This window comes from Zootoca vivipara, chromosome Z1, assembly GCF_965207765.1.
Source record: "Zootoca vivipara chromosome Z1, rZooViv2.hap1.1, whole genome shotgun sequence".
NCBI lineage: Eukaryota > Metazoa > Chordata > Lepidosauria > Squamata > Lacertidae > Zootoca > Zootoca vivipara.
In genome coordinates, this window is record NC_142583.1 from 72,839,055 (window position 1) to 72,866,659 (window position 27,605).

The window sequence follows — 27,605 nt, forward strand, 5'->3', positions numbered from 1 at the left end:
ACATTTTAAAAGGGCATAGGGTGTAAATCGGCCTGGTTAAAAAGGAACGTTTTTGCCTGGTGCCTAAAGGTGTATCATGAAGGCGCCAGGTAAACTTCCCTGGGGAGAGCATTCCACAGATGGGGAGCCACTGCAGAGAAGGCCCCGTTCTTGTGTTGCCATGCTCCAGACCTCTTGAGGAGAAGGCACATGAAGAAGGGCCTCAGAAGATTATCTCGGGGTCCGGGTAGGTTCATATGGAAAGAGGCAGTCCTTGAGGTATTGTGGCCCTGAGCCGTTTACCTCTACCTTTACCTTAGCTAGTCCAGCCCCCTTGCAATGTAGGAATGCAGGTAACCATGGTTTAAATCCGGCCCTTGCCACCAGGCCACCCCCTCTTGTGCAGAAACATCTTGACATGTGACATTGTCTCTCCCCCACAGATGCTCCAAAGAAGCCCTCTCTGACTTCCTTCCTGGAGACTCAGTCCGGGAGCCAGGCCATCATCGAGTGCACGGTTGAGAGTCACCCGCCATCCGATGTCACCCTGTACAAGGAGGGCGTGATTTTGGCTTCCAGCGGGAGTTCTGGGACTCTCCCTACCCAGCGGCTCATTGTCCACTCAGCCCACAATGCCCTGAAAGTTGAGATCAAGGATCTCCGCTTCGAAGACAACGGGCAGTACCGATGCTCAGCTAAGAACCCTTATGGGGAGACCACTGCCTCCATGTGCTTCAATGTGGAGAGTGAGTGATTCTCCCCCACCCTCTCCCCTTCCCATGTGGGGGAATGACCCTTTTATGCGTGTCCAGCTAATGCACGATTGTCAACATGCGTGCAACTTTCGGCCCCAGAAGGGGGCAGAACAGGGGAGGGCAGGGGCGGAACAGGCTTACGCACAACTGCCGATGCACCAAATGCCACAAAACGCAACCCACATGCAAAACAGAATTGCCTGTACATCCTTACGCATGCAGGCCCCCAACGTGGCAATTTATTTGTTTCATAAAATCTTATATACTGCTTGATTATTAAAACAAAACAAAAGGAGTTTACAAAGAGAATGAAACAATACCAAAAAAATCGGTAAAGATAGCTCATTAAAAGGTTCAGAAGAAAAAATAACAAACTGAAAAACAGATTAAAACTCACATCAACATTTTATATGCTTGTCTGCACAAAAATGTTTTTAGCAGGCGCCAGAAACAGTACAGTGAAGGTGCCTGCCTGATATCAATCGGCAGGGAGTTCCAAAGTGCTGATGCTTGCACATGAAAAGATTTGAGTTCTTACAAATGCAAAACATGTGGCACCAGCAACAGGGCCAGTCCCGCTGATTCAAGTGGTTGAGTGGGTGTTTATGGAGAAGGGCAATCTCATAGGTATACTAGTCCTAGGTACTTAAGGGCTTTAACTGGGATGTGGGTGGCACTGTGGTCTAAACCACTGAGCCTCTTGGGCTTGCCAATCAGAAGGTTGGTGTTTCCCGTTGCTCTGTCCCAGCTCCTACCAGTTTGAAAGCACAACAGTGCAAGTAGATAAATAGGTACCTTTGCAGCAGAAAGGTAAACAGCGTTTCCATGCGCTCTGGTTTCCATCATGGTGTTCCGTTGCACCAGAAACGGTTTAGTCCTCCTGACCACATGACCCGGAAAGCTGTCTGTGGACAAACGCCGGCTCCTTCGTCCTGAAATGAGATGAGCACGCACCCCATAATCGCCTTTGACTGGACTTAACCATCCAGGGATCCTTTAGCTTTTTTACCTTTTACTTAAGGTCTTTAGATACTACAGTAATAGGAACACTTTGAACTTGGCCCAGTAGCAGATGGGCAGCCAGCACAGACTTCTGAGCACGGCTGTTCTGTGATGACAAAGCCTCTCTCCTGTCAGCAATGGTGCTGCAGCCTCCTGCACTCATTTCAGCTTCCGGATCAGGCCCGAGGGAAGCCCCACACAGGGTGCATGGCAGTAATCCAGTCCTGAAGTAGGAGGACAAATTATTTTGGTTTCTGTCTTGCTCCTTTCCCTACTCAGATGCCAGGGTCGCGATTGAGCCCTCTCCCGATGTCCAGGAAGGAGCCGTGGCCAATGTGACCTGTGTGGTTGTCAGCCAGGCGGCGGGGGAAATGAACTACACATGGTACAAGAACAGCAAGTGGCTCCAGGGTGGTCCGGAGCAGTCCCTCCTCCTGGCAGGCGTGGCCAGGGACGATGCTGGCTCGTACCACTGCCAGGCAGAGGGGAAGACTGGAACCGTGACCTCTGCCTTGGTCATCCTGAACGTGCTTTGTAAGTGTGGGTCTTTGCAAGATTCGTTAAGGCTGCTACAGGGCCAGCTCAGCCCACTGGGCTGTCCCACCTCCGATTCATAAAATTGTACCATTGGAAGGGCACCAAGGGTCATCTAGTCCAACCCCCTTCAATGCAGGAATCTCAGCTCAAGCATCCATGGCAGATGGTCATCCAACCTCTGCTTATAAACCTCCAAGGAAGGAGAGTCCACCACCTTCCGAGGGAGCCTGTTTCAGCCGTCGAGCAGCTCTTACTGTCAGAAAGTTCTTCCTGACATTTAGTCGGAATCTCATTTCTCGTAACTTGAAGCCGTTGGTTCAAGTCCTACCCTTCAGAGCAGGAGATATACAGGCTTGCTCCATCTTCCATGTGACAGCCTTTTAGATTTTTGAAGATGGCGATCATCTGTTTGGGTGATTGGTTAGAGCAGGCTTCCTCAGTCTCGGCCCTCCAGATGTTTTTGGCCTACAACTCCCATGATCCCTAGCTAGCAGGACCAGTGGTCAGGGATGATGGGAATTGTAGTCTCAAAACATCTGGAGGGCCGAGGTTGAGGAAGCCTGGGTTAGAGTGTGGTGTTGATAATTCCAAGGTTGCTGGTTTGATCCCCGAATGCGACAAATGCATATTCCGGCGTTGCAGGGGGTTGGACTAGATGATCCTCAGGGTCCCTTCCAACTCTATGATTCTATGATCTCCTCTGGGTCTCCTGTTTTCCAAGCTAAACATATCCAACTCAATCAACTGATCCTCATAAGGCTCGTTGTTTTATTTACCCTTGATCATCTTGGTCACCCTCTTCTGCACACCTTCCAGCTTTAAGGAGGACATGTCAATATCTAGTCACCGCATTCCAGGGTTGCAGAATCCCAGAGGCTCTGGGTGAATTGTGAAAAACTGCAGCGCCATCTGAGGCCCATCAGAAAATGGCAGGCGGTGAGCTAGGAAGCAGAAGGGTTTAGTGAACAGGCAGAGGCTGTGGCAGAGCACAGTTCAGACCCCAAGGGAAAAGCAGTGACTCAAGAGGAGATTGGTCAAGAGGTAGAGAGGCAGGCTGCTGAAGAAGCCAGGGAGTCCCCACCCCTCCTGCTGTGACCAGCTACCCTCTCCCCTGGTCTCCCTAGAGCATGCTGAAAAATGAAATGGCTGAGGGAACCCAGCCAGCCAGTCCACCAGCCCTTGCTGTTGAGAACAGGCAGACAAATGGGAGCTGGGCAGCCAGGCACTGTGCTGGCCCTTCTTGTGTGCAAGGCCTTCCTGGGGGTGGCACCCACTGCTACCACTGCTGCTTCCTAAGAAAGGTGCTGGCTTCATGTTCACTTTTGGCCAGTCTCCGTCGTCAGGCTGCTAAGGCTAGGGGGGACCTGTTCCCAGGCCCCTGTATGAGGAGGCACCTCTCCTTGGAGCAGGGTGGGGCAGCTCTGAGGCTGGGGGCAGTGGCGGCAGCTGCCCAGAGAACTCCCAAGGAGAGGAGAAGAGGCTGAGGGAACACTCCACAAAGGAAGGTGTTTGAAAAGGGGTGAGCTCTGCAGGCAAGGGGTACCCTAACTGGGCTTCTGAGTCCCACGGGGGTGCCACAGAGAAAAGGTACAGTGGTACCTTGGTTCTCAAATGCCTTGTTACCAGCGGCGTAGCGAGGCGCCGCGACACCCGGGGCAGCAAATTGCCATGCACCCGGGGGGCGTGGTGTCACTACAAAACAACACATGCATCATTACGTGGCGGGGTATCGCCGCCCCCGCGACTCCAAGTGGGCTTTTTACCTGGAGTTTGGGGTTCGAGGCGCGCAGCTTTGGAGTCGCAGGGGGCCAGTGATACCCTGCCACGTAACGACGCTGTGCATGCGTCGTTACGTGGTGGGGTATCGCCGCCCCCCAGCGACTCCAAAGCCGTGCGCCTCCAACTCAAAACTCCCAAAGCCCACTTGGCGCCCCCACCCCTGCGACTCCCAAGCCGAGCCTCCAGCCTCCCGGTAAAAACTCTGCTTGGCGCGGTGGTGGGGGTGCCAAGTGGCACCCCCCCCCCCGAGTGGAACCCAGGGCGGACCAGCCCCATCTCCCTCCCCTCCCATTGCAACACACCTGCTTGTTACTTGAACACTGTGGAATCCGAACACTGCAAACCTGGAAGTAAGTGTTCCAGTTTGAACTTTTTTCAGAAGCCGAACGTGCTCCATTTTGAGTGTTACGCTTCCGATTTGATTGCCACACTTCCGTTTTGAGTGTTACGCTGAGGTCTGTCTGTTGTTGCTATTTCTTTTGCATTTTTGTGGCTTTTTGTTTTGTTTTTGTGGCTGTGTGGAACCCAGTCCAGCTACTGATTGATTGATTGATTGATTGATTGATTGACTGCAGCACATTGTTTATTGCTTTCATTTTATGGATCAGTGGTCTCGTTAGATAGTAAAATCCATGTTAAATTCCTGGTTTAGGGGTTGTTTTTAAAAGTCTGGAACGGATTAATCCATTTTGCATTACTTTCTATGGGAAAGCGCACCTTGGTTTGGGAACGCTTTGGTTTTCAAACGGACTTCCGGGGCAGATTAAGTTTAAGGACCAAGGTACCACTGTATTTGGTCAAGAGAGCCATGGACTCCAAAAGGTTGAAAACCTCTGCCCTAGGGGGTTCCCTGGCTGGGGCCTCTCAGCACTCCTCTGCATCCAGCCGGTCCTTGACACCTCTGGATTAGATGGACTATATTGTTTTTCTGATGTTCTTACCCATTCAGATGCCCCCAGCACCCCTGCCGTCAGTGCCTACCTGGACAACCAAAACGGGAAGGTGGGCATCATCGACTGCAAGGTGGACAGCCATCCCCGCTCCCTGCTGGCCTTGTACAAAGGAGATCGGCTCCTAGCTGACACTAACCACTCCCATGCCGCAGCCGGACTGCGCTTCGCCATGTTCCCCTCCTACAACAGCCTGAGGGTAGAGATCCGAGACGTCACGCCAGAGGATTCGGGACGTTATGTCTGCCAGGCCGGCAACCCGTTTGGAAAGACCGCCAGCGCTGTTGACTTCAGCGCAGAGAGTGAGCAGAACTCATGCAGGGGGGGGCGGGTGGCAGGAATGGAGAAAGGAGGAGGGTTTTCGGAGGAGTGGGGAGGCCATGCGTTTTCTAAAAACCAGTACACTATGAGACAGCCACCACCATCCCATGGGTGAAATCTGACCAGCAAGGCTGTTCCCCCCCAAAAAAACCACACCCACCTGCTCCACACCGGGCATCATAAGTGATGTCTGGTGTGCGGCAGGTAGAGATGAGGCTGGGTCAGCTGTGTGGCTGAGTTTCTCTTCGGGAACTCGAATGCACAGTTGATCCTTCCAGTAAGGAGATGTGAAGCCCTTCGGCTGACAAACTGGGGGACTCAATTCTGCAGCCGATTCCTGCAGAAAGCAGGTCTGAAGTTGCCACCCACCCATCAGCTGGACCTCTTCTCATAATCCCCAATCCAAGAGGTCCTGTATCATAGAATCCTGGCGTTGGAAGGGACCCCAAGAGTCATCTAGTCCAACCCCCTGCAATGCAGGCACCTCACTAAAGATGGCCATCCAACCTCTGCTTAAAAACCTCCAATGGATTAAAAAGCCTCCACTGTGATGCTAGAGAAATTTACTTGGTCAGAACAACAGCAGCCAGCGGAGAACCCACAAAAGTGGAGTCCGCCGTCCTATAAATCACACAGGTTTATATAGAGGCATTCCCACTTTACACATGCCTAGAAATTAACCCACATTCTCAGAAGAAAAACATGCCTCTCTTATCAGAGCTGGATTCAATTAGAAGGACAGGGTGCCTCCTTTCAGTTGTTTTATGTTGTAAACTGTTCTGCGATCTTGGGTTGAAGGGCGATATATAAATTTAATCAACAATAGTATCAGGCTACCTCAAGACTGCGCTTTTTCCCGCACAAGCCTTCTTGACACACGCCTAATATGGTTTGAGGAAGCAGGTTCCCCAAACAACATCCTTTTCCGCCCTTCCTTTCACAGCCTTTACATCTTAGGCTAGAAATATGTTTATGGATAAGCCTCCCACCGCAGGCTCCGTGGGGATGGGTGGTTCTCAAGGTCCTCTTCTGAGCTGTTTTCTCACCCCCCGCAGCGCTCTCCAACCTCCACTTGTTCAAGCTCCTGGCTGGGGTATTCATTGCCTTGACTTGCACAGCTCTGCTTTGTGCCTTGGCTCTCGGGATACAAACACATTGGACCCGGTAAGGCTGGCTGGTGTTCACTTCCGTCGATCGTTAACCCCACCAATTCGTGAAGAGGAAGCCTGGCATCGGGTTGGCCTCTGAGATAAGGGCTGCCTTCAGATGTCTCCTAAAGGTTGTATAGTTATTTATCTCCTTGGCTCGAGGGCCAGATGACTCCATACCCTCCAACATCTCTCTGTTGAAAAGTGGGACATCCCGGGATCAAATCAGAAATGGGTATGGCTTCTGTAAATCTGGGAGTGTCCCTGGCAAATAGGGACACCTGGAGGGCCTGAAACTTAGATGGCTTTTACAAGGATTAGAAGATAAAGCTAACGATCACTGCTAGTCACCATGATCATGTTGTTGTTTAGTCGTGTCCGACTCTTCGTGACCCCATGGACCATAGCACGCCAGGCACTCCTGTCTTGCACTGCCTCCCGCAGTTTGGTCAAACTCGTGTTCGTAGCTTCGAGAACACTGTCCAACCATCTCGTCCTCTGTCGTCCCCTTCTCCTTGTGCCCTCCATCTTTCCCAACATCAGGGTCTTTTCCAGGGAGTCTTCTCTTCTCATGAGGTGGCCAAAGTATTGGAGCCTCAGCTTCACGATCTATCCTTCCAGGGAGCACTCAGGGCTGATTTCCTTAAGAATGGATAGGTTTGATCTTCTTGCAGTCCATGGGACTCTCAAGAGTCTCCTCCAGCACCATAATTCAAAAGCATCCATTCTTCAGCGATCAGCCTTCTTTATGGTCCAGCTCTCACTTCCATACATCACTACTGGGAAAACCATAGCTTTAACTATACGGACCTTTGTCGGCAAGGTGATGTCTCTGCTTTTTAAGATGCTGTCTAGGTTTGTCATTGCTTTTCTCCCAAGAAGCAGGCGTCTTTTAATTTCGTGACTGCTGTCACCATCTGCAGTGATCAAGGAGCCCAAGAAAGTAAAATCTCTCACTGCCTCCATTTCTTCCCCTTCTATTTGCCAGGAGGTGATGGGACCAGTGGCCATGATCTTGGTTTTTTTGATGTTGAGCTTCAGACCATATTTTGTGCTCTCCTCTTTCACCCTCATTAAAAGGTTCTTTAATTCCTCCTCGCTTTCTGCCATCAAGGTTGTGTCATCTGCATATCTGAGGTTGTTGATATTTCTTCCGGCAATCTTAATTCCGGCTTGGGATTCATCTAGTCCAGCCTTTCGCATGATGAATTCTGCATATAAGTTAAATAAGCAGGGAGACAATATACAACCTTGTCGTACTCCTTTCCCAATTTTGAACCAATCAGTTGTTCCATATCCAGTTCTAACTGTAGCTTCTTGTCCCACATAGAGATTTCTCAGGAGACAGATGAGGTGATCAGGCACTCCCATTTCTTTAAGAACTTGCCATAGTTTGCTGTGGTCGACACAGTCAAAGGCTTTTGCATAGTCAATGAAGCAGAAGTAGACGTTTTTCTGGAACTCTCTAGCTTTCTCCATAATCCAGCGCATGTTTGCTATTTGGTCTCTGGTTCCTCTGCCCTTTCGAAATCCAGCTTGCACTTCTGGGAGTTCTCGGTCCACATACTGCCTAAGCCTGCCTTGTAGAATTTTAAGCATAACCTTGCTAGCGTGTGAAATGAGCGCAATTGTGCGGTAGTTGGAGCATTCTTTGGCACTGCCCTTCTTTGGAATTGGGATGTAGACTGATCTTCTCCAATCCTCTGGCCATTGCTGAGTTTTCCAAACTTGCTGGCATATTGGGTGTAGCACCATGATCATAGAATCATAGAAACCACAAGGGCCATCCAGTCCAACGCCCTGCCAAGCAGGTAACACCATCAAAGCATTCTTGACATATGCCTGTCAAGCCACTGCTTAAAGACCTCCAAAGAAGGAGACTCCACCACACTCCTTGGGAGCAAATTCCACTGCCGAACAGCTCTTACTGTCAGGAAGTTCTTCCTATTGTTTAGGTGGAATCTTCTTTCTTGTAGTTTGAATCCATTGCTCCGTGTCCGCTTCTCTGGAGCAGCAGAAAACAATTTTTCTCCCTCCTCCATATGACATCCTTTCATATATTTGATGGCACGCTACCTCCTGAATTTGCTGCCACCGGCTGGGGAACGAGAGTGAACGAGGGCTGTGTTGATAGCATATTGTGTTGGTTGCTTCCCATTTGGGAAGGTTTCTGGTTGACGGACGACGGCAGCCGGCTGGGGCTGATAGGAGCTACACTCCCAAAATATCTGGAGGGCATCAGGTTGGCTAAAGCTGTACTAGAATCATAGAATTTGTACAGTTGTAAGGGACCATGAGGGTCATCTAGTCCAACCCCCTGCAATGCAAGAATCTTTTGCCCGCATGGGGCTCGAAGCCACAACCCTGAGATTAAGAGTCCTGTGCTCTGCCAACTGAGCTATCCCAGTTCCACCTGCATTAAACCAACATAAGTAGCTATAGCCACCCACTTGGATGGCTTCTAAAGAGAAGCGGAGAAACTCACAGAGGAGAAGGCTGTTGGCAGCCACGTTCTCCCTCCTCTTTCAGAGGCAGGAATGCTTCTTGCTACCAGCTGCCAGGAATAATCGAAAGGGGGGAGAGTTGCCACTGTTGCACTCAGCTCCTCCCTGCGAGAAGTGAGGTTACAGGGAACCAGGCAGAGGGCCTTCTCGGTAGTGGTGCCCATCCTGTGGAACGCCCTCCCATCAGATGTCAAGGAAATAAGCAACTATCCCACTTTTAAAAGACATCTGAAGGCAGCCCTTTTAAGGGAAGTTTTTAATGTTTAATGCTGTATTGTGTTTTTAATATTCGATTGGGAGCCACCCAGAGTGGCTGGGGAAACCCAGCCAGATGGGCAGGGTGGTTGTTGTTTAGTCGTTTAGTCGTGTCCGACTCTTCGTGACCCCATGGACCAGAGCATGCCAGGCACTCCTGTCTTCCACTGCCTCCCGCAGTTTGGTCAAACTCATGTTCATAGCTTTGAGCACACTGTCCAACCATCTCGTCCTCTGTCGTCCCCTTCTCCTTGTGTCCTCAATCTTTCCCAACATCAGGGTCTTTTCCAAGGATTCTTCTCTTCTCATGAGGTGGCCAAAGTATGGGAGCCTCAGCTTCACGATCTGTCCTTCCAGTGAGCACTCTGGGCTGATTTCCTTCAGAATGGATAGGTTTGATCTTCTTGCAGTCCATGGGACTCTCAAGAGTCTCCTCCAGCACCATAATGGACACGGTATAAATAATAAATTATTATTATTGTTATTGTTATTATTGGATTCCTTCTGAGGGCATCTGGTTGGCCGCAGAATGCTGAACATAGGGTTGACCCAGCAACCAGGCTCTTCTCAGGTTCCTAAGTTTGCAGTGCAGCCACACCCAAAGAAACAGCCCCTCCAACCTCTGTATTATGTTTTCCAGGTTCAATGAAGAGTGCAAAAGGTGGAAGCAGCAGAAAAACAAGAAGGTGGAAGCAGCAGCAGGGGCAGAAAACAGAGAAGAGACTGCCCAGGTTCATTGAATCATTGTATTGTAGAGATGGACGGGGTCCCAAGGGTCATCTAGTCCAACCCCCTGCAATGCAGGAACCACAGCTAAAGAACCCCTGGCAGGTGGCCATCCAGCCTCTGTTCCAAAAGCTGCAGTGAAGGAGAGTCCGCCACCTTACGAGCAAGTCCATTCCACAATCAAGCAGCTCTTACTGTCAGCAAATTCTTCCTCGTGTTTAGTAGGAATCTTCTTTCTTGTCATTTGAATCCATCAGTTCAGGTCCTGCCCTCTGGAGCAGCAGAAAACAAGCTTGCTCTCTCTTCCATGTGGCAGCCCTTCAGATACTTGGAGATGGCTTTCTCAGATGGCCTCTCAGTCGTCTTCTCTTCTGCAGGCTAAACCTACCCAATTCCCTCAACTGTTCCTCATATGGCTTGGTTTCCAAAACCGTTTATCATCTTGCCAACCCTCCTTCAACTCTCTTTAAAGCTATTGTCTTGCCTCCATCCAAGCCCCTAGCACTAGGATTGGGTAGGGGGCGCAAACTCTAAACAGGCGATTACTTCTGCCTTAGAATGGGGGCGATCAGTTGCTCTGCAATGTCAGGGCTGCACATGGTGCAAGTTTCCTTTCGTGAAGTCGTTGGAGGTGAGTCACTGGTGGGAACGACTGATTGATCGTGGGGAAGTGCAATTAATGTGATGGGGTGGTTCAAGCCGAGATTGTCCAAGGAAGTCTCTGCTCTGGTCTTCAGGAATTCCTATGGGGCAGAAGGTGTTTCCTAATCCGTGTCTCCTTCAGTTCCTCACTTAGGCTACTGGGTCACATTGGGAGCTGGAAATCATCATGTTGGATCCCTGAGGGTTCCATATATCTGACTTGGTAACTTGGCTCTTTCCACAGCTAAGCGAGCAGGACACAGGAACGCCTCCAGCTGGCCGGTTCTGCCTCTCTTACAGGAAGCTGCGAGCAAAGACCGACATTCCTCCACAGGAAGAACCCTCCGCACAGAGCTGCACAAGCGCCTTGTGAGCACTGGGAAGAGATCTGGTGGGAGCCGCAGCAACCAGAAGACCATGCCAGTCATGGAGAACGAGGCAGAAAGGGTGGTCTTCTAAAGACTTTTGCTCTGGACGCTGAGTTGGAATCATAGAATTGTAGAGTTGGAAGGGACTCTGAGGGTCATCTAGTCCAACCCCCGCACTGCAGGAATCACAGCTAAGGAATCCCTGAAAGACAGGCATCCAAACTCTGCTCAAAAGCTTCCAGTGAAACCTTTGGAGAGAGTCTGCTCCCACATCCTCATCATTTCAGGAACCCCATTTTTCACCAAACCACCTTGAACCTTTTCACTCATTTAAAATTTCAGAATCAGTCTTGGATTTTGAACTTCATCAGATTACATTTTTGATGTTTGAGCAGGCTGGGCAAAAAATGAAGGAGGGGATGTAGCCTTCCACCAGAAGCCTTTCTTTCCCTCCTGCGCAAGCTATTCTGAGCAGGCGGTCCTCTTCTGCTGACCTCCAAGTTGGGCAGAAATAGGAAGGGGCCATAGCTCAGTGGGAGACTATTTGTGTTGGAAGCAGGTCTCAGGATCAATTCCTGGCACCTCCAGGTAGGCTTGGGAGATGCTCTTGCCTGAAACCCTGGAGAGCTGCTGCCGGTCAGTGTAAACAGTACTGAGCAAGATCGACCAATGGTCTGACTCAAGATGAGGCAGCTTTCTATAAGGACCATGTGCATGGAGAACAGACTGGGTCGTGCCATCTGCCTTGTCAGCAAACCTTTAGATAATCCCAGGAGGTGCCAGCTTGCCAAATCCCATACATTTACTCCTCAGCCAATGGCATCTGGGTCAAAACCAGGGTCCTCATCGCCTCCTTGCCATAAAAGGTCAACTTCAGCGCTACACAGTCAACACCTTCACCGCCAGAGTCATCTCGCCACAACTGTCTGTGCTATTAACATTTGTGCTGTCTAATAAATATTGTCACCAGCAACACCGTATCCAGCACCCCAGCTTCTTCTCTAACTTTCTCTGAGACATGAGTGAAGAACATGAAAAAATAAGAAGGGACTGCTGGATCAGGTCAAAGGCCCGTCGAGTCCAGCATCCTCTCTTCACACTGGCTGATCAGGAGACTGCGGGAATACTCACAAGCAGGACCTGAGCCCAAGAGCCCTCTCTCCTCTTGTGGTTTCCCAGCATTGCTGCCTCCAACTGCAGAGACACAATAGAGCCATTCTGGCTAGGGACCATCCCAGCCCTTTCCTCCTCCATGAATTTGTCCAATCCTCTTTCCATCCATTCGTGTCTCCCTTTCAGCAGAAAGGAACAGTTTTGGTTGAGAACAGCCTTCTCTCTCTGCTCCGCAGCCCAAGGAGAGGGCAGAACTTCTTTATTAATGATCCATTCATTTATTTTCATTCATATCTCACTTTTTTCTTCAAGGAGCTCAAAGTGGCAGACATCGTTCTCCCCGCCCTCTTCTAATCCCTACAGCAACACCCCTGTGAGGTAGGTTAGGCTGAGAGGCAGAGACTGGACCAAGCTCACCCAGTGAGCTTCATGGCCTAGTGGGGATTTGAACTCAGGTCCTGGTCCAATTCACTAACCATGCTGACTTCCCTGTGAGACTTGGCTCAGTCTTGTTGCAAAGGATGAAAACACACCTTCCTTTTTAAAGTACTTTAAAAAGCACTTGAGAGTCTTCCTTTGCTTCAGTTAACACACATCCCCACATTCTCCAGCTACACCATTTCATGTGCAAAAGCCGCCTTTTCAGAAGTCTGGAAGACCCAGTTTGAAAACTCATGAGGGTGACACCTGGTGGAAAACGGGTAGAAACACAACAGGCTGCCTACGGTAGGCGCCTTCAATAGCTCTTTCCAGCTGATAATGGTGGGGGTTCAATTTGGTGGGGGCTAGGATTCCAAATGGAGATGGCATGAGGAAGCTGGGACCAGCTGGCTTCGCATGCAGCCGACCCAATTCCTAATTTTTTTGCAGAAGCGAAGCTGAAGGGATTATGGCTTCTATGATAAGGAGCTGCCTTTGCTCCGTGGAGCTTGCAGTACTGATCCGGTCTCGGAAACGCTCTGTGCATGTCCAGATGGCGACATATTAGGTTCCCGCTCACTCAAAATGCCCGTTTTGCAGTGGGGGGATACACACTCCATCTGCCCTCATGACCAGTGTAATTCCTACAGTTCTGGGGAGTTCCAGCTGGCACAGGTACAATGCCCGACCTCCTGGTAGCAGCAAGAATGCAGCGTGTTGGTGCTCCATCATTTGAATTGCCATCTGGGCATTACAGGAGGCACCTATAAAGTCCCAAGATGTCTTGAGTCCAAGGCACCTGACACCTGCCTCTTTCTCCATTTCCCGCTGTGACACAGCACACAGTTTGGCTGCGGAACTCCTTCCCACAGGAGACACTGGTGGCCACCGACTTGGGTGGCTTTGAGAGACTTGAACAAATTCATGAAGAAGAGGGCTATCAATGGTTACTAGCCAGGATGACTCTGCTTCAGGTGTGCCAACTCTATGTCTGCTGGCAAGATATCAGCCTGACGTCGCACAGCCTGGCAGCATCTCACCCAGGTCCTGCTGGGAAGTTGCCCTGGGCCAACCAGTGCAGCCTGGCATGTGAATGTTGCATTGGGAAGGAACTCGGTTGGCTTCTCCCAATGCGACAGAGACAGTGTTGTATAACCTAGAACAATTTGTCGTGGAATTCTACTCAGTATTGATCCAGATCAGATTCGAACATATAAAGTTAGCAAAGTAAAAATTTAAACATGTTGCAGGATTCCCCCCCAAAACAGACAAGAGGCAATTAGTATTGCATCCAGAAGAGCTTTACTGCTACTGGAGGCAAATGAGCATAATGGTCACAAATCCCATACATTCAGGATTGGCAATGTCTAGAAGTCCAGACTAACTTAAACTTACAATCATTTATAATAAGTCTAAACCTATATACAGAACACCACACCAAAAGGAAAAGAGATGGAAAGAGAAAGTGAAACCCAGGCTCCTTCTGGCCTATTGTTATAGTGAACATGATCTTGACAGAAAAGATAAGAGAATCAGTTTAAGCCAGGTGTACTCAGCTTCTCTGAAGGAATAACCCAAACATCATGAATCTTCTGCTTGTTTGTTTCACAAAGAGAAGCTTCCAGAACCCTCTTGAATTAATTAGAATAGGAAAGATCTATGCACATCAGATCAGTACCAAGAAATGCAAACTGACACAATTATAGTTACAGGTAGGTAGCCGTGTTGGTCTGAGTCGAAGCAAAATAAAAAAATTCCTTCAGTAGCACCTTAAAGACCAACTAAGTTTTTATTTTGGTATGAACTTTCGTGTACATGCACACTTCTTCAGATACACTTCAGATCACTTCTGTTTCTAGTGTATCTGAAGAAGTGTGCATGCACACAAAAGCTCATACCAAAATAAAAACTTAGTTGGTCTTTAAGGTGCTACTGAAGGAATTTTTTTATTTTGACACAATTATGATATCCCGGGACGCTTAGGCAGACTTGGTCATCTCCCTCCTATGTTTCCCTCTCAACAAAGAAATTACTCTCAAACTGTTTAAGGAAAAAAGAAAAAGGCTTGCCAGGATTCAACAGATACAGTGGTATCTCGGGTTGCGGACCAAATCCATTCCAGGGTGGCTTTCGCACCCTGAAAGGTCTGCAACCCAAGTGGCGCTTTTGTGTATGCGCGGAAACGCAATAGAGCACTTCTGCGCATGCACGAAGCGCACAGAACACTTCTGCACATGTGTGCACGGTGAAACCTGGAAGTAAATACTTCCGGGTCCGCCGCATTCATATCACGAAAAAACGCAACCCGCAGCGGACGCAACATGAGGCATGACTGTACAGTGATGAAAATCAGGAAGGCAATAATCTTTAAAAGTTGCAAAAGTCCATAGGCCAGTTAAAAAATGGAGTATGTCCTTTGGAGGAGAGCTCACTGGCAACCTATCCCATTGCAGGTAAGAAGAAGAAGATTAATTTTCCTATTGTTCCCAAAAGTCACAAAAGTTTAGAGGAAATGACCTCATACAGTCCCATTTGTGACTCTCTAGCAATCATGCATTTGTGATATGGCTGCTGCAGATTCTCCCACAGAAGCAACATGGAGCCCTCATGACTCACAGCCACAGGTAGCCTTATGCAGTATTTTTTTCTGGGGGGACGCAGGGGTGCATATACCCCTAAACATGTTGTGAATCTAGGTTTGGCCCCATTGAAGGGCAGCATTTCAATATGAGTAGGAAAATGAGAGTCCCGCTAAACATATTTTTTTGGGGGGGGGAAGCACTGGCTTTATGCTCCATGAATCTGTCTGAACTGCCTTCAAAGCCATCCAACTTGTCAGTTCTGGGAAGCAGGCGCTTTCATGATAAACCCCATGGCCATGTCCCTTCTAAGACTACACACCAAAAAAGAATTGCTGACCTTTAGTTGCAGACATGGGAGCTGCAATACAAAGTCAGCTTCCCCCCCCCACTGCCTCCACCACAATTGCCCAAAATGATGTTGAGCTTTTGGGGGGCAATCGCATCCTGCTTCTGTTTGCAAAAACCCAGACCTTTTGCCGATTTTAAAAAAATCACAGAGCTGTCAACACACACACAATGCTACCTCTACAGTAAGGTTACTGAAATATACTCGGAGTCGAGAGTGAATTTCATGCTCTTTATTCAGCTTATAGTAGCAAAGGAGAAGAAGAGAAGAATGGCTCTTTCCCCAAAACGTCTGCTTATATACATTATTTACACAGTGCATGATTGGCTACTTCAGGGCTACACCTGTGGGCCAATCAGTTTGTGGATTGACTTCTGCCAGCAGCCTGATTGGCTGCTCCTGCAGGCCAATCAGGTTGCGGATTCACTTCCACCTGGAGTTGGATTGGGTGGCTCCTGCGGACCAATCAGACTGCTGATTCTGGATCCTATTGTTCTAGGATTCAGCTCAGTACATAACAGTTACCATACTTTTTTTTCAGTGAATCCGGGGACACTTTTCAACTTCAATGGATTTTGTCAGGGGACGGATTTGTAAATCCGGGGACTGTCCCCGGGAAACGGGGACGTCTGGCAACCTTACTCTACAGCAGCCTCTCTGTGAACAGAGAGGCAGGGGCCACCCTCTGGGGTCTCCTAGGCTCTGCACCCACCCAGGTGGTTCAGAGCAGGCCCTTCCCCCATCCCCCCTCCCGACCCCCATGATGGCTTTTGCATAGCTGCCAAGTTATCCCTTTTTAAAAGGGATTTTCCCTTATGCTGAATAGGCTTCCTCGCGAGAAAAGGGAAAACTTGGCAGCTATGCTTTTGATGCACACTCCCACCTTTCGGTAAGGTTGATTTGATCCTCCTTTTGTTCCAGATGTAGATCTTTATTGACCCATTAGTCCAAGATTTAGATCTCTCCCCCCCCCCAATCCTTCTTCCCTGGCCATTTTGTGCACCATTTTTGCAGGTTTGCCTCTGGCGTCAAAATGTCCTGAGCTAAAGTTAATATTTAAAGATGAAGAAGGGAGATACGTCGCTGTGGAAATCTCATCGCAAGGCAAAAAATTTTTAATTCTGGGAGTCTATGCACCAAATGATGGAAAATCGGAGTTCTTTAAGAAACTACATAATAAACTCTTGGACTATTTGGATTACAAATTATGCTTAATGGGAGACATGAATGGAGTGGTCTCTACATTAATGGACAGATCACAAAGACAGTCCTGTACTAAAGAAGGAAGACTGCCAAAGTCTTTCTTTGATTTGATTGAAAATTTTGATTTGATTGATACTTGGAGATTGAAAAATCCATTGGAAAAAGACCAGACTTTTTTCTCAAATTCTCAACAATCGTGGAGTCGTCTCGATTACATATGGATTACAAGAGAGCTAGGACCAAGAATAAACAATGCTGAGATTTGCCCAAGAACTTGCTCTGATCACAATGCTGTACTGTTAGACTTAAGGATATCTCTCCAGGGAACTTTCAGATGGAGAATAAATGATGCGTTAATAAGAAATGAGAAAGTAGTAGAGAAAGCTCAAAAAGTATTGAAAGATTATTTCGAGATAAATTTAAGGACTACAACTGAGAAAAAAATTGTTTGGGATGCCAGTAAAGCAGTGATGAGAGGATTTCTAATTCAACAGAATGCAATAAAGAAAAAAGAATCTAATGCGAATAAAGAAAAGATTCTAAATCAAATGAAAGAAAAAGAAAGGAAATTGAGGGAAAACCCTAAAAATCAACAGGTGCAGAAAGAAATTAAGGCATTGCAAGTTCAATTTTCTAAACTGATGAATCAAGAAATCGAATCCAAAATTAAATGGATGAAACAGAAATCCTTTGAGTCAGCAAATAAATGCGGAAAGTTACTGGCATGGCAATTGAAGAAGAGGCAGAAATTGAATACTATTGTAAGTCTAGTGCAAGATGGAAAGCATCTGGAACACCCGACAGAGATACAAAAAGCTTTTCAGAAGTATTTTAAACAATTGTACAAACAAGAAAATCAAAATAAAGAGGAAGTGGAGCAATTCGTGGACAAATTTGGGCTGCATAAAATCCCAGAAGAGAATAAATCCCTACTTTCTCAACAGATATCAACGCAAGAAGTGGAATATGCTATACAACAAATGCAGTCGGGCAAGACCCCAGGACCGGATGGTTTGACAGATGCATATTATAAGACAATGAAAGACTGGTTAGTACAACCTTTGAAAGACCTATGCAATGAAATTTTGAATGGAGGAGAGGCCCCCAAATCTTGGAAAGAGGCCTACATTACTCTGATACCAAAACCAGACACGGATAGAACGCAAGTTAAGAATTATCGCCCAATATCATTACTTAATGTGGATTACAAAATATTTGCAAACATTTTAGCTTCCAGACTGAAAAAGGTTTTGAAAGATTTTATTCATCTAGATCAAGCTGGCTTCCTTCCGGGGAGGCACTTGAAAGACAATATTAGGAACATAGTTGACATTCTGGAAATGCTGGAGCAGAAGATAAACAAAAAAGCCATTTTTATGTTTATAGATGCGGAAAAGGCGTTTGATAATATTTCTTGGCTATTTTTAAAAAGAAATTTAGAAAAAATGGGAATGGGCAGTGGATTTTTGAATGGAGTAAAAGCAATCTATTCAGATCAAAAAGCTAAGATAATCGTGAATAATATGGTGTCAGATGAGATTAGAATTGAGAAAGGTACAAGACAAGGGTGTCCTCTCTCGCCTCTGCTTTTTATATCGGTCCTGGAAGTCCTGCTTGACAGGATTAGAAAAGATGATGAAATAAAAGGTGTAACTGTAGGGAAGAGACAATACAAACTTAAAGCCTTTGCTGATGACTTGGTGTTAACTTTACAAGATCCAGAGTCCAGTGTACAGAGGGCTCTGGAAGTTATTCAAGAGTTTGGAAGGGTAGCAGGTTTCAAACTGAACAAATCAAAAACTAAAGTATTAGATAAAAACTTGAATAAGGAAGAGAGAGAGAAATTGCAAGAAACAACTGGTTTATCTTTTGTTAAAAAAGTGAAATACCTTGGTGTGTATATGACTGCAACAAATTTAAATTTGTTTAAGGACAATTATGTGAAACTATGGAATGAAGTTAAGAAGGATTTAGAAACGTGGACCAACCTGAAATTGTCTTTGTTGGGCCGTATAGCAACGATTAAGATGAATGTATTGCCAAAGATGCTGTTTCTATTTCAATCATTACCAATAATTGAAAAGTTGAGTTGTTTTAAAGAATGGCAAAAGGTGCTATCAAAATTTATATGGCAAGGGAAGAAGCCAAGAATTAAATATAAGATACTGACTGATGACAAACAAAGAGGAGGCTTCTCTTTACCTGACCTTAAAATTTATTATGAAGCAGCTGCCTTTTGCTGGCTGAAAGAGTGGTTTACATTGGAAAATGCCGATATTTTGGACCTAGAAGGTTATGATAATGTTCATGGTTGGCATGCATATGTATGGTACGATAAGGTTAAGGCCCGTGGAAGTTTTAAAAGACACATTGTTAGAAATTCATTGTTCAAGGTTTGGTCCAGATATAAAGATTTATTAGAAAGAAAAACGCCAAATTGGCTCTCGCCTCTGGAGGCCAAGGCTCGTAAAAGATTAAATATGGAGACCGGTTGGTTGAAATATAGAGATTTGTTGATTCAAGATGGAGACCAATTTAAACTAAAAACATATGAGGAGTTGAAAGGTAAATTGGATGATTGGCTCCAATACCATCAGATAAATGAAGTGTTTAAAATGGATAGAGTAATTGGTTTCCAAACTGAGAGGTCAAAGGTGGAAACAGAATTGTTAGAACCTAAGGTGAAAATACTTTCGAGAATGTATAAATTGCTGCTGGAATGGCATACAAAAGACGAACAAACTAAAAATGCTATGATTTTGTGGGCAAAGGATGTGGGACATAATATCATGATAGAGGATTGGGAGAAGTTGTGGAAGGAAAATCTTAAGTTTACTGCGTGTAGTTTATTAAAGGAGAATATAATGAAAATGATGTATAGATGGTACCTTACACCAGAAAAGCTAGCAAAGATCTACCACAACAACGATAATAAATGTTGGAAATGTAAGAAAGAAATAGGTTCATTTTACCACATGTGGTGGACATGTCCACTGGTGAATGACTTCTGGAACAAGATTTATAATGAACTTAAGAAAGTGCTAAAAGGCACATTTGTGAAGAAACCAGAGGCATTCCTAGTGGGCATTGTAGGGAAGGAGATTCCCAAGAGAAAGGTATCTTTTTTCATGTACGCCACCGCAGCAGCGAGACTTTTGATTGCTAAATACTGGAAGCAGCAAACGTTACCGACGATTGATGAATGGCAGATGAAGAGGATGGAATTTATGGAACTGGCAGAGATGACCGGACGAATCCGCAACCAGGGAGAACAAGCAATTGAAGAAGACTGGAAAGATTTTAAATTGTATTTAAAAAATTATGCTAAAGTAATATTTTAAGAATAGAAATTAAGTGGTAAATAAATCTGTGGATTAGGTAAAAGAGGTTTATTCTAGAATAGAAAATAAGAAAGTTTGTATTAAAAGTGAAGATTTAGAGGTAGAATTTGCTAAATTAGAAATGTGTTTGAGAAACACAGGGACGGGGACCCGAGGAGGTCCCAATATACACTGTGATAAAGATAAGTTATATGGTTTTTTACCTTTTTCTGTGGTTTTTTCTGTTTTCCTTGATTTTTGTATTTTTGCTTTTTTGTATTCATCTCTCCCCCACCCTTTTTAATTTTCTGTAAACCCTTTTTCTATTGTGAAAACTAATAAATATATATATAAAAAAACAAAATGTCCTGAGCTGGCCCTGGCGAAGACTTCTGGCGGACTCACGAAAGCTTGGCGATGTTTGAAACCGGGTTAAGCTAAACAAGCTTTGGCTTAGGGCCCCACTCTCTTGGGGCCCCCAAAAAAATTAAAAGAAAAAAAATTGGATGTACATTTCCAAAATATAAAAAAATAAAATAAAACCTACATACAGCAACAGTGTTTTGTGTTGTGTAGGCTCCTATGATGTAAGTCATGGGCCCCGCCTGCTAGCCTGCTCCCTAAAATATCACTGGTTAGATACTTATTAGGTCCATAAATTACCAGTACCACCATATAGCATATATTCAACACAAAAACCAGTGAAAATTTGTTGTTGACAAAGGACAGCTGGACATATAAAGGGCATAGCTGCCAAGTATCCCGTTTCTGCCGGGAAAACCACTTTTTTCTTACCGTTTCCCGGCGGTCTCCCGTTTAGTGGAAAATCCCGGTATTGTCCCTTAAATCGGCTTCTGCCCGGCGGCCATTTTTCTGGTGCCGCTTTGCCCTTCTATGGGCACCAGAAAATGGCAGCGCCGGAAGTCGCTTCCGCGCATGACCGGAAGTTGCGTGACGCGACTTCCGGTGGCGATTGCCCTTCTATGGGCATCAGAAAATGGCGGCGCCGGCGCCGGAAGTCGCTTTTACGTGTTTCTGGTCATGCGCAGAAGCGACTTCCGACGCTGGCGCCGCCATTTTCTGGTGCCCATAGAAGGGCGCAGCGCCACCGGAAGTTGCGTCACGCAACTTCCGGTCATGCGCGCGCTGCCGATCCCGGATCTTTACGTCCCGAACTTGGCAGGTATGATAAAGGGCCCCATTACCTTCAGGAGCTTAGAGCCTCATCAAACCTAAATCCAGCCCTGGATGTTTCCATTGGTCATAATAAAGAGACTTTGGGGTTTTTTTTCCTAAAATAAAAGTAGCTGTTTAACCTTTAGTCATGTATGCAATGCTATCTATTTCTTCCTCTGCTTACTTCTTTTTCTTTGGCATGCAAAACATTAGCAAGTAGTGCTCCAGGAAATGACATCATCATATCATATATCATCATATGAGCCACACACCCCAGCCATCCCTGCTCCCCTGACTTGGGTGCCACCTTGTAGTACCAAAAATGCCACCTTGTAGTACCAAAAATGACAGAAATTCTTCTGTCTGCCCTGAATCTCCCAGCACTCTGCTCCGTCAGATGGCCTCATCGGTTTCTAACATCATGAGAGAGGGAGAGAGAAATCCTACCCACTTTCTCTACACGACGTGTAATTGCATGCATTTCAATCATTTCCTCCCTTACTTCTTTTTCTAAACTAAAAAGCCCAAGCATCACAGTTTTAATAGTTAATTGGCTTTGTTCAAAGGTGTTTTCGCTGGATACAGTATGCCAGTTAATTGCTGTAAGCTGCCTTGTGAGGGTTATGCATTAAATATAAATACATTAAGTGAACAGATCAGATCAGAATTAACAGATGGATCTGTTCACAATTCATCAGCTTAAGTGACTGACTGCGTCTACCTTATCTTTCTCGAGTCCCAGCCCTTCATCCTCCCTTTACTCATAGGCAAAACAGGATTCTGTCTAATACCGAGCCAGACCACTGCTCCATCTAGCTCAATATCACCTTCCCTGGTCATTGCAAACTGCTGCTGACATTCCCTGCCCAACCTGGAGAAACCAGGGATCAAACGAAAAAAGGTGAATAGTAGGTGGCTGGACTAGATTGTGGGAGGACCTGCAGCCAAATCACAAATGCATGATTGCTAGATAGTCACAAACATGATGTCATATCCTCAAAACCTTTGTTGCTTCCAAGATGTTGAGTGTTATGTACTGAGCTGAATCCTAGAACAATAGGATCCAAAATGCAGCAGTCTGATTGGTTCGCAGTGTTATGGAAAAATGCCCCTAAAATGCGCAGCCTTTTAGGAAGGACAGGAGCCACCCAATCCAGCTCCAGATGGGAGTGAATCAGCAACCTGATTGGCCTGCAGGAGCAGCCAATCAGGCTGCTGGCAGAAGTGAATCTGCAACCTGATTGGCCTACAGGTGCAGTCCTGAAGTAGCCAATCATGCAAGGCCCATTGTGTAAATAATGTATATAAGCAGACGTTTTTGGGAAAAGGGCCATTTTTTCTTCTCCTCTTCTCCTTTGCTACTACAAGCTGAATAAAGAGCATGAAATTCACTCTCGTATATTTCATTGAGGAAATCCTGTATTTACAAATTCTGACTTTCTCAATATAAAACCAGCACTGTTTTTTGTTTCGGCTGCAGTTTATTTGTCTTTTTTTAATTAAAAAAATTGATTAATTTTAAAAAAAGGTTATACAACATTCTTCAAAATACAGTGTTGTCAGACACATTCCCACTAAACATCAAGAAGAACTTTCTGGCAGTTAGAGCTGTTTGACAGTGGAACAGTCTCCCTTGGGAGGTTATGGACTCTCCTCCCTTGGAGGTTTTTAAGCAGGGGCTGTTACAGTTACATGGATCCTTGAGTTGAGATTCCTGTTTTTCAGGGGGTTGGGCTAGATCCTTGGAGACTCCCTCCAATTCTACAATTCCATGATTCTAGCATCTGATGGCAATATATATAGTCCATATACAATTACAGATCCGTATTGAACAAAAACAGGCATGAAATAAAACCAAAGGCATGCAGGAGGCCCAACCAAGGAGCAAATGTCCAGAAGAGGCCTGAGGACCACACCTGTGCTGCAGGTAAAATGATGGAGACCAGCGGGTTCCTTTCACCTGTCCTCTGGGGAAGACCAGGGGATGGCTGTTGTTGTTTAGTCGTTTAGTCGTGTCCGACTCTTCGTGACCCCATGGACCATAGCACGCCAGGCACTCCTGTCTTGCACTGCCTCCCGTAGTTTGGTCAAACTCATGTTCGTAGCTTCGAGAACACTGTCCAACCATCTTGTCCTCTGTCGTCCCCTTCTCCTAGTGCCCTCCATCTTTCCCAACATCAGGGTCTTTTCCAGGGAGTCTTCTCTTCTCATGAGGTGGCCAAAGTATTGGAGCCTCAGCTTCACGATCTGTCCTTCCAGGGAGCACTCAGGGCTGATTTCCTTAAGAATGGATAGGTTTGATCTTCTAGCAGTCCATGGGACTCTCAAGAGTCTCCTCCAGCACCATAATTCAAAAGCATCAATTCTTCGGCGATCAGCCTTCTTTATGGTCCAGCTCTCACTTCCATACATCACTACTGGGAAAACCATAGCTTTAACTATACGGACCTTTGTCGGCAAGGTGATGTCTCTGCTACAAAGACAACAGGCAGGGGATGGCTAAAACTGACCAGAACATGCTTCCCTGCTGTTCAGTCATGCAGTAATACCTGCTTGCTTGCCCTTTGAAACACACTTGTTAAAAAAGCAAATTGACCAGGCATACTGTAGTATTTGTTTATATTTGTCCTGATGGGTCCTGCACAACCAAAAGCCATATCTAGGTGGCAGTGTTGGAGCAGAGATTTAGACGTTGAGACGAAAATGTAAACATTCCCTCCACAATGAAACTGTCTTGATGAACGGATTTTTTTAAAAAAAAATTAATTTCTTTTTTGATGCTCATACGGGGCTGATCCTGCATCAGGAATCTCAAAGCGGCAAGCTAGTGAACCTCGTGGACCTAATTATTCCATTTTTTGTTGACTCGGTTGATATAATTATGACCTAGTTACAGGTAGGTAGCCATGTTGGTCTGACGCAGTCAAAAAAAAATCCTTCCAGTAGCACCTTAGAGATCAACTAAGTTTGTCATAGGTATGAGCTTTCGTGTGCATGCACACTTCTTCAGATACACTGAAACAGAAGTCACCAGACCCTTATGTATAGTCAGAGGGTGAGGTGGGGGTGATGGGAATGGGTGATGGGCTGATAGGAGTGGTAAACCTGTTGATGACTGTTAACGACTGTTAATGACTGCAATTGGTCTTGCAGGAAAAAGCAAGGGCTGAGGTGCTAAAGAAAACTTGATCATGTATAATGAGATAAGAATCCTATGTCTCTGTTCATACCAGGTTTTAAGCTTTGTAATGAGTTGCAATTCAGCAACTTCTCTTTCCAGACTGTTTCTGAAATTTTTCTGTAATAAAACAGCTACTTTGAGATCTTGTATATGACCTGGCAGTGACAGGGTTTCCAACTGGGCTGGCTTCCCCCAAAGGAACTGGGCTGGCTTCCCCCACCTGCCCTACACATGCCATCACAGGGGCAGCATCCATCTGTCAATGCTGGCCTGCAGGGGCTGGAAAAGGCTGGAAAAGAACTGACTGAATCCAGTTCTTGTAAAAGAGCAATGGGTTTCAGCACCTAAACATGATATTCTGTGTGTGTGTGTGTGTGTCGTTAATAACAGTAATGAGAACACATCATCATTATCATCATCAGTACACCCTCCTTTCCTCCAAGGAGCTCAATGTTGCTTACATAGGTCTCCTCCCCATTTAATCCTCACCACAATCCTGTGAGGTAGGTTGGGCTGAGAGCAAGTGGCAGGCCCAAAGGGATACCCAGCGAAACTTCATGGCTGAGTGGGGTTTTGAACTCTGGTCTCCCAGGTCCTTGTCTGACACTCTAACCACTGCGCAACACTGCCTCTCGCTGCTACCTTGCAGGCCAAAGGAGTCACAGGCTGGCTCTCTGATGCTCTGCAGCACCACTCCTGCAAATGGCCAAAGGAGGAACTGCAGCCTTCTCTCTGCCCCTCTCCCCTTATTTAACTCCTGTCTCCAGGCTGGCTCCTAAGGCTGAGTAACTCATTGTAAGCTGAGCTTCTGACCAACTTCCTTTGGCCCTGGGAATTCTGTGACTTTCGCAGGCACCTTCTGGGACAGCCAAGGGCATCTGATGATGATGATAACTTGTTACTTGTTACTTGTTATTTATATCCCGCCCATCTGGCTGGGTTTCCCCAGCCACTCTGGGCTGCTCCCAACCGAATGTTAAAAACATAATACAGCATTAAACATTAAAAACTTCCCTAAACAGGGCTGCCTTCAGATGTCTTCTAAAAGTCAGATAGTTGCTTATTTCCTTGACATCTGGTGGGAGGGTGTTCCACAGGGCAGGCACCACCACCAAGAAGGCCCTCTGCCTGGTTCCCTGCAACCTCACTTCTCGCAGGGAGGGAACCTCAGAGCTGGACCTCAGTGTCTGGGCTGAATGATGGGAGTGGAGACGCTCCTTCAGGTATACAGGACCGAGGCCGTTTAGGACTTTAAAGGTCAGTACCAACACTTTGAGTTGTGCTCGGAAATGTACTGGGAGCCAGTGTAGATCTCTCAGGACCGGTGTTATGTGGTCCTGGCGGCCACTCCCAGTCAACAGTCTAGCTGCCGCATTCTGGATTAGTTGTAGTTTCCGAGTCACCTTCAAAGGCATCCCCATGTAGAGCGCATTGCATATTCATTCCCCAGCCCCACCATAATGGAGGATCTCATCAAATCTGGCCATAGACATGCTAACTTGATTATAGGTGGTGGGCTCTCCTTCACTGGAGGTATTTAATCAGAGGTGATGGATTCCTTAGCTGTGATTCCTGCATTGCAGGGAGTTGGACTAGATGCCCCCTGGGGGACCATTCCGGCTCCACCATTCTATGGATCCTAATCACCAGTGGAGATCCACTCTCTCACACACCTGGTCTGCGATAAAGTTCTATCCCACTGTTGTCCTTTGTTTGTTTACAGCTTCATTTCTATCTTATTTAATTCACTTATTTTATGTTATTCAATTGATATCCTGTCCTCCTTCCCTAGGGGACGTGGGTGGCACTGTGGGTTAAACCACACAGCCTAGAGCTTGCCGATTGGAAGGTTGGCGGTTCGAACCCCTGCGACGGGGTGAGCTCCCATTGCTCGGTCCCTGCTCCTGCCAACCTAGCAGTTCGAAAGCACATCAAAGTGCAAGTAGATAAATAGGGACCGTTCCAGCGGGAAGGTAAACGGCGTTTCCGTGCGCCGCTCTGGTTCGCCAGAAGCGGCTTAGTCATGCTGGCCACATGACCTGGAAGCTGTATGCCGGCTCCCTCGGCCAATAACGCGAGATGAGCGCCACAACCCCGGAGTCGGTCACGACTGGACCTAATGGTCAGAGCTCCCTTTACCTTTACCTTTACCTCCTTCCCTAAGGAGCCCAGGCCAGCAAATACACCTGTAATAAAAACACAAATAAAAATAAAAAGGTATTAAAACATTTTTAAAAGTGTTTAAAGCAATAAAACACAATAAAACAACCAGATCGTGTGTCTGGGTAGACAACCTTTTCCGCAAGGGTCTTGCCCTAACTGCAAGCAGCTCAAGGGGGCACGAATATTTTTTCCCCTTCGCATATTTTCCTCACAGCAACCTTTGACGTGGGCTATGCGGACAGAAGGTTACTGGTTCAAGGTCACCCAGTGAGTTTCACAGCTGAATGAGGATTTGAACCCAGGTCTCCCAACCCCCTAGCCTAACAGTCCTTCCACTGCAACACACTGAATCTCCTTCTTAGACCCAAATCATTTTATGATGTCCTATACAGCAGAACAAGATGTTTTCCCGAATATTCCCCACATATTACTACTTTTTAATCTAATATTATTTTATTTCAGTACTGGATGTTTGACGAGTCGATACTGGAAGTGTTTGGTTGCTGTCATGCCACAATTAAGAATTTTGTTTAACAAGTGTTTGAAAGCTGACAAGCCAATGGCATTTAACATTTGACAATACTGGATGGTTAACAATTTATGAGATTACATAATTGACACCTGACTCCATCAAAGCTGCCCACTGATGCCAAGAAGTCTAAAGTCTTCTAATTCAGAGGTGGGTGGAATTTCACAGCCTTGACAAATATTCATTTCATGTTTAGCATAATGCAGATTATAAGGAGCCAGCACACTGGTAGCTTCTTGCTGTTCCGGCAGGCCCTGTATAATGCTAGTGCCATCTGCCAGCTCAGAATATTGGTCCATCAAGCTCTGTATTGTGTACACTGACTGGTAGCAGGTCTTCAGGGTTCGAGACAGAGATCCTTTCCCAGCCAAGGGTTGAACCTGAGCATGTGCAGAGTGTCTTTTCTCAACCAGCCAGGAAGCAAACCCATTCAGGGCAGAGATGAAGCTTCAGTAATTGAGCTCCAGTGCCTGTTGATTTATGAATGAATTCCTGGAGTGAGCAGAGGACCACTCATGTCTGAATGAGCTTCATAGACTGGAGGAGCAAGGTGGGAGGAAGTTTGTTACAGCACTCAAGTCAGCAGTAGACTGGAGGGGTGTAATG

At 46.5% G+C, this 27,605-nt stretch overlaps 1 protein-coding gene across 3 annotated transcripts in view; it reads left to right on the top strand.

Annotated features, from left to right (window-relative positions):
- Positions 1-11,939, top strand: part of SIGLEC1 (sialic acid binding Ig like lectin 1) — a 57,292-nt gene extending 45,353 nt beyond the window's left edge. For 2 of the 3 annotated variants that reach the window (XM_060278316.2, XM_088660709.1), the window contains exons 17-22: positions 423-725; positions 2,016-2,270; positions 5,002-5,304; positions 6,379-6,487; positions 9,871-9,961; positions 10,843-11,939. In XM_060278316.2, the coding sequence (XP_060134299.2) occupies positions 423-725; positions 2,016-2,270; positions 5,002-5,304; positions 6,379-6,487; positions 9,871-9,961; positions 10,843-10,971 (1,190 nt within the window). In that variant the 3' untranslated portion in view covers positions 10,972-11,939. The remainder of the gene's footprint in view (positions 1-422; positions 726-2,015; positions 2,271-5,001; positions 5,305-6,378; positions 6,488-9,870; positions 9,962-10,842) is intronic. The other variant, XM_088660710.1, reaches the window with a different exon arrangement.
- The last annotated feature ends 15,666 nt before the right edge of the window (positions 11,940-27,605 follow it).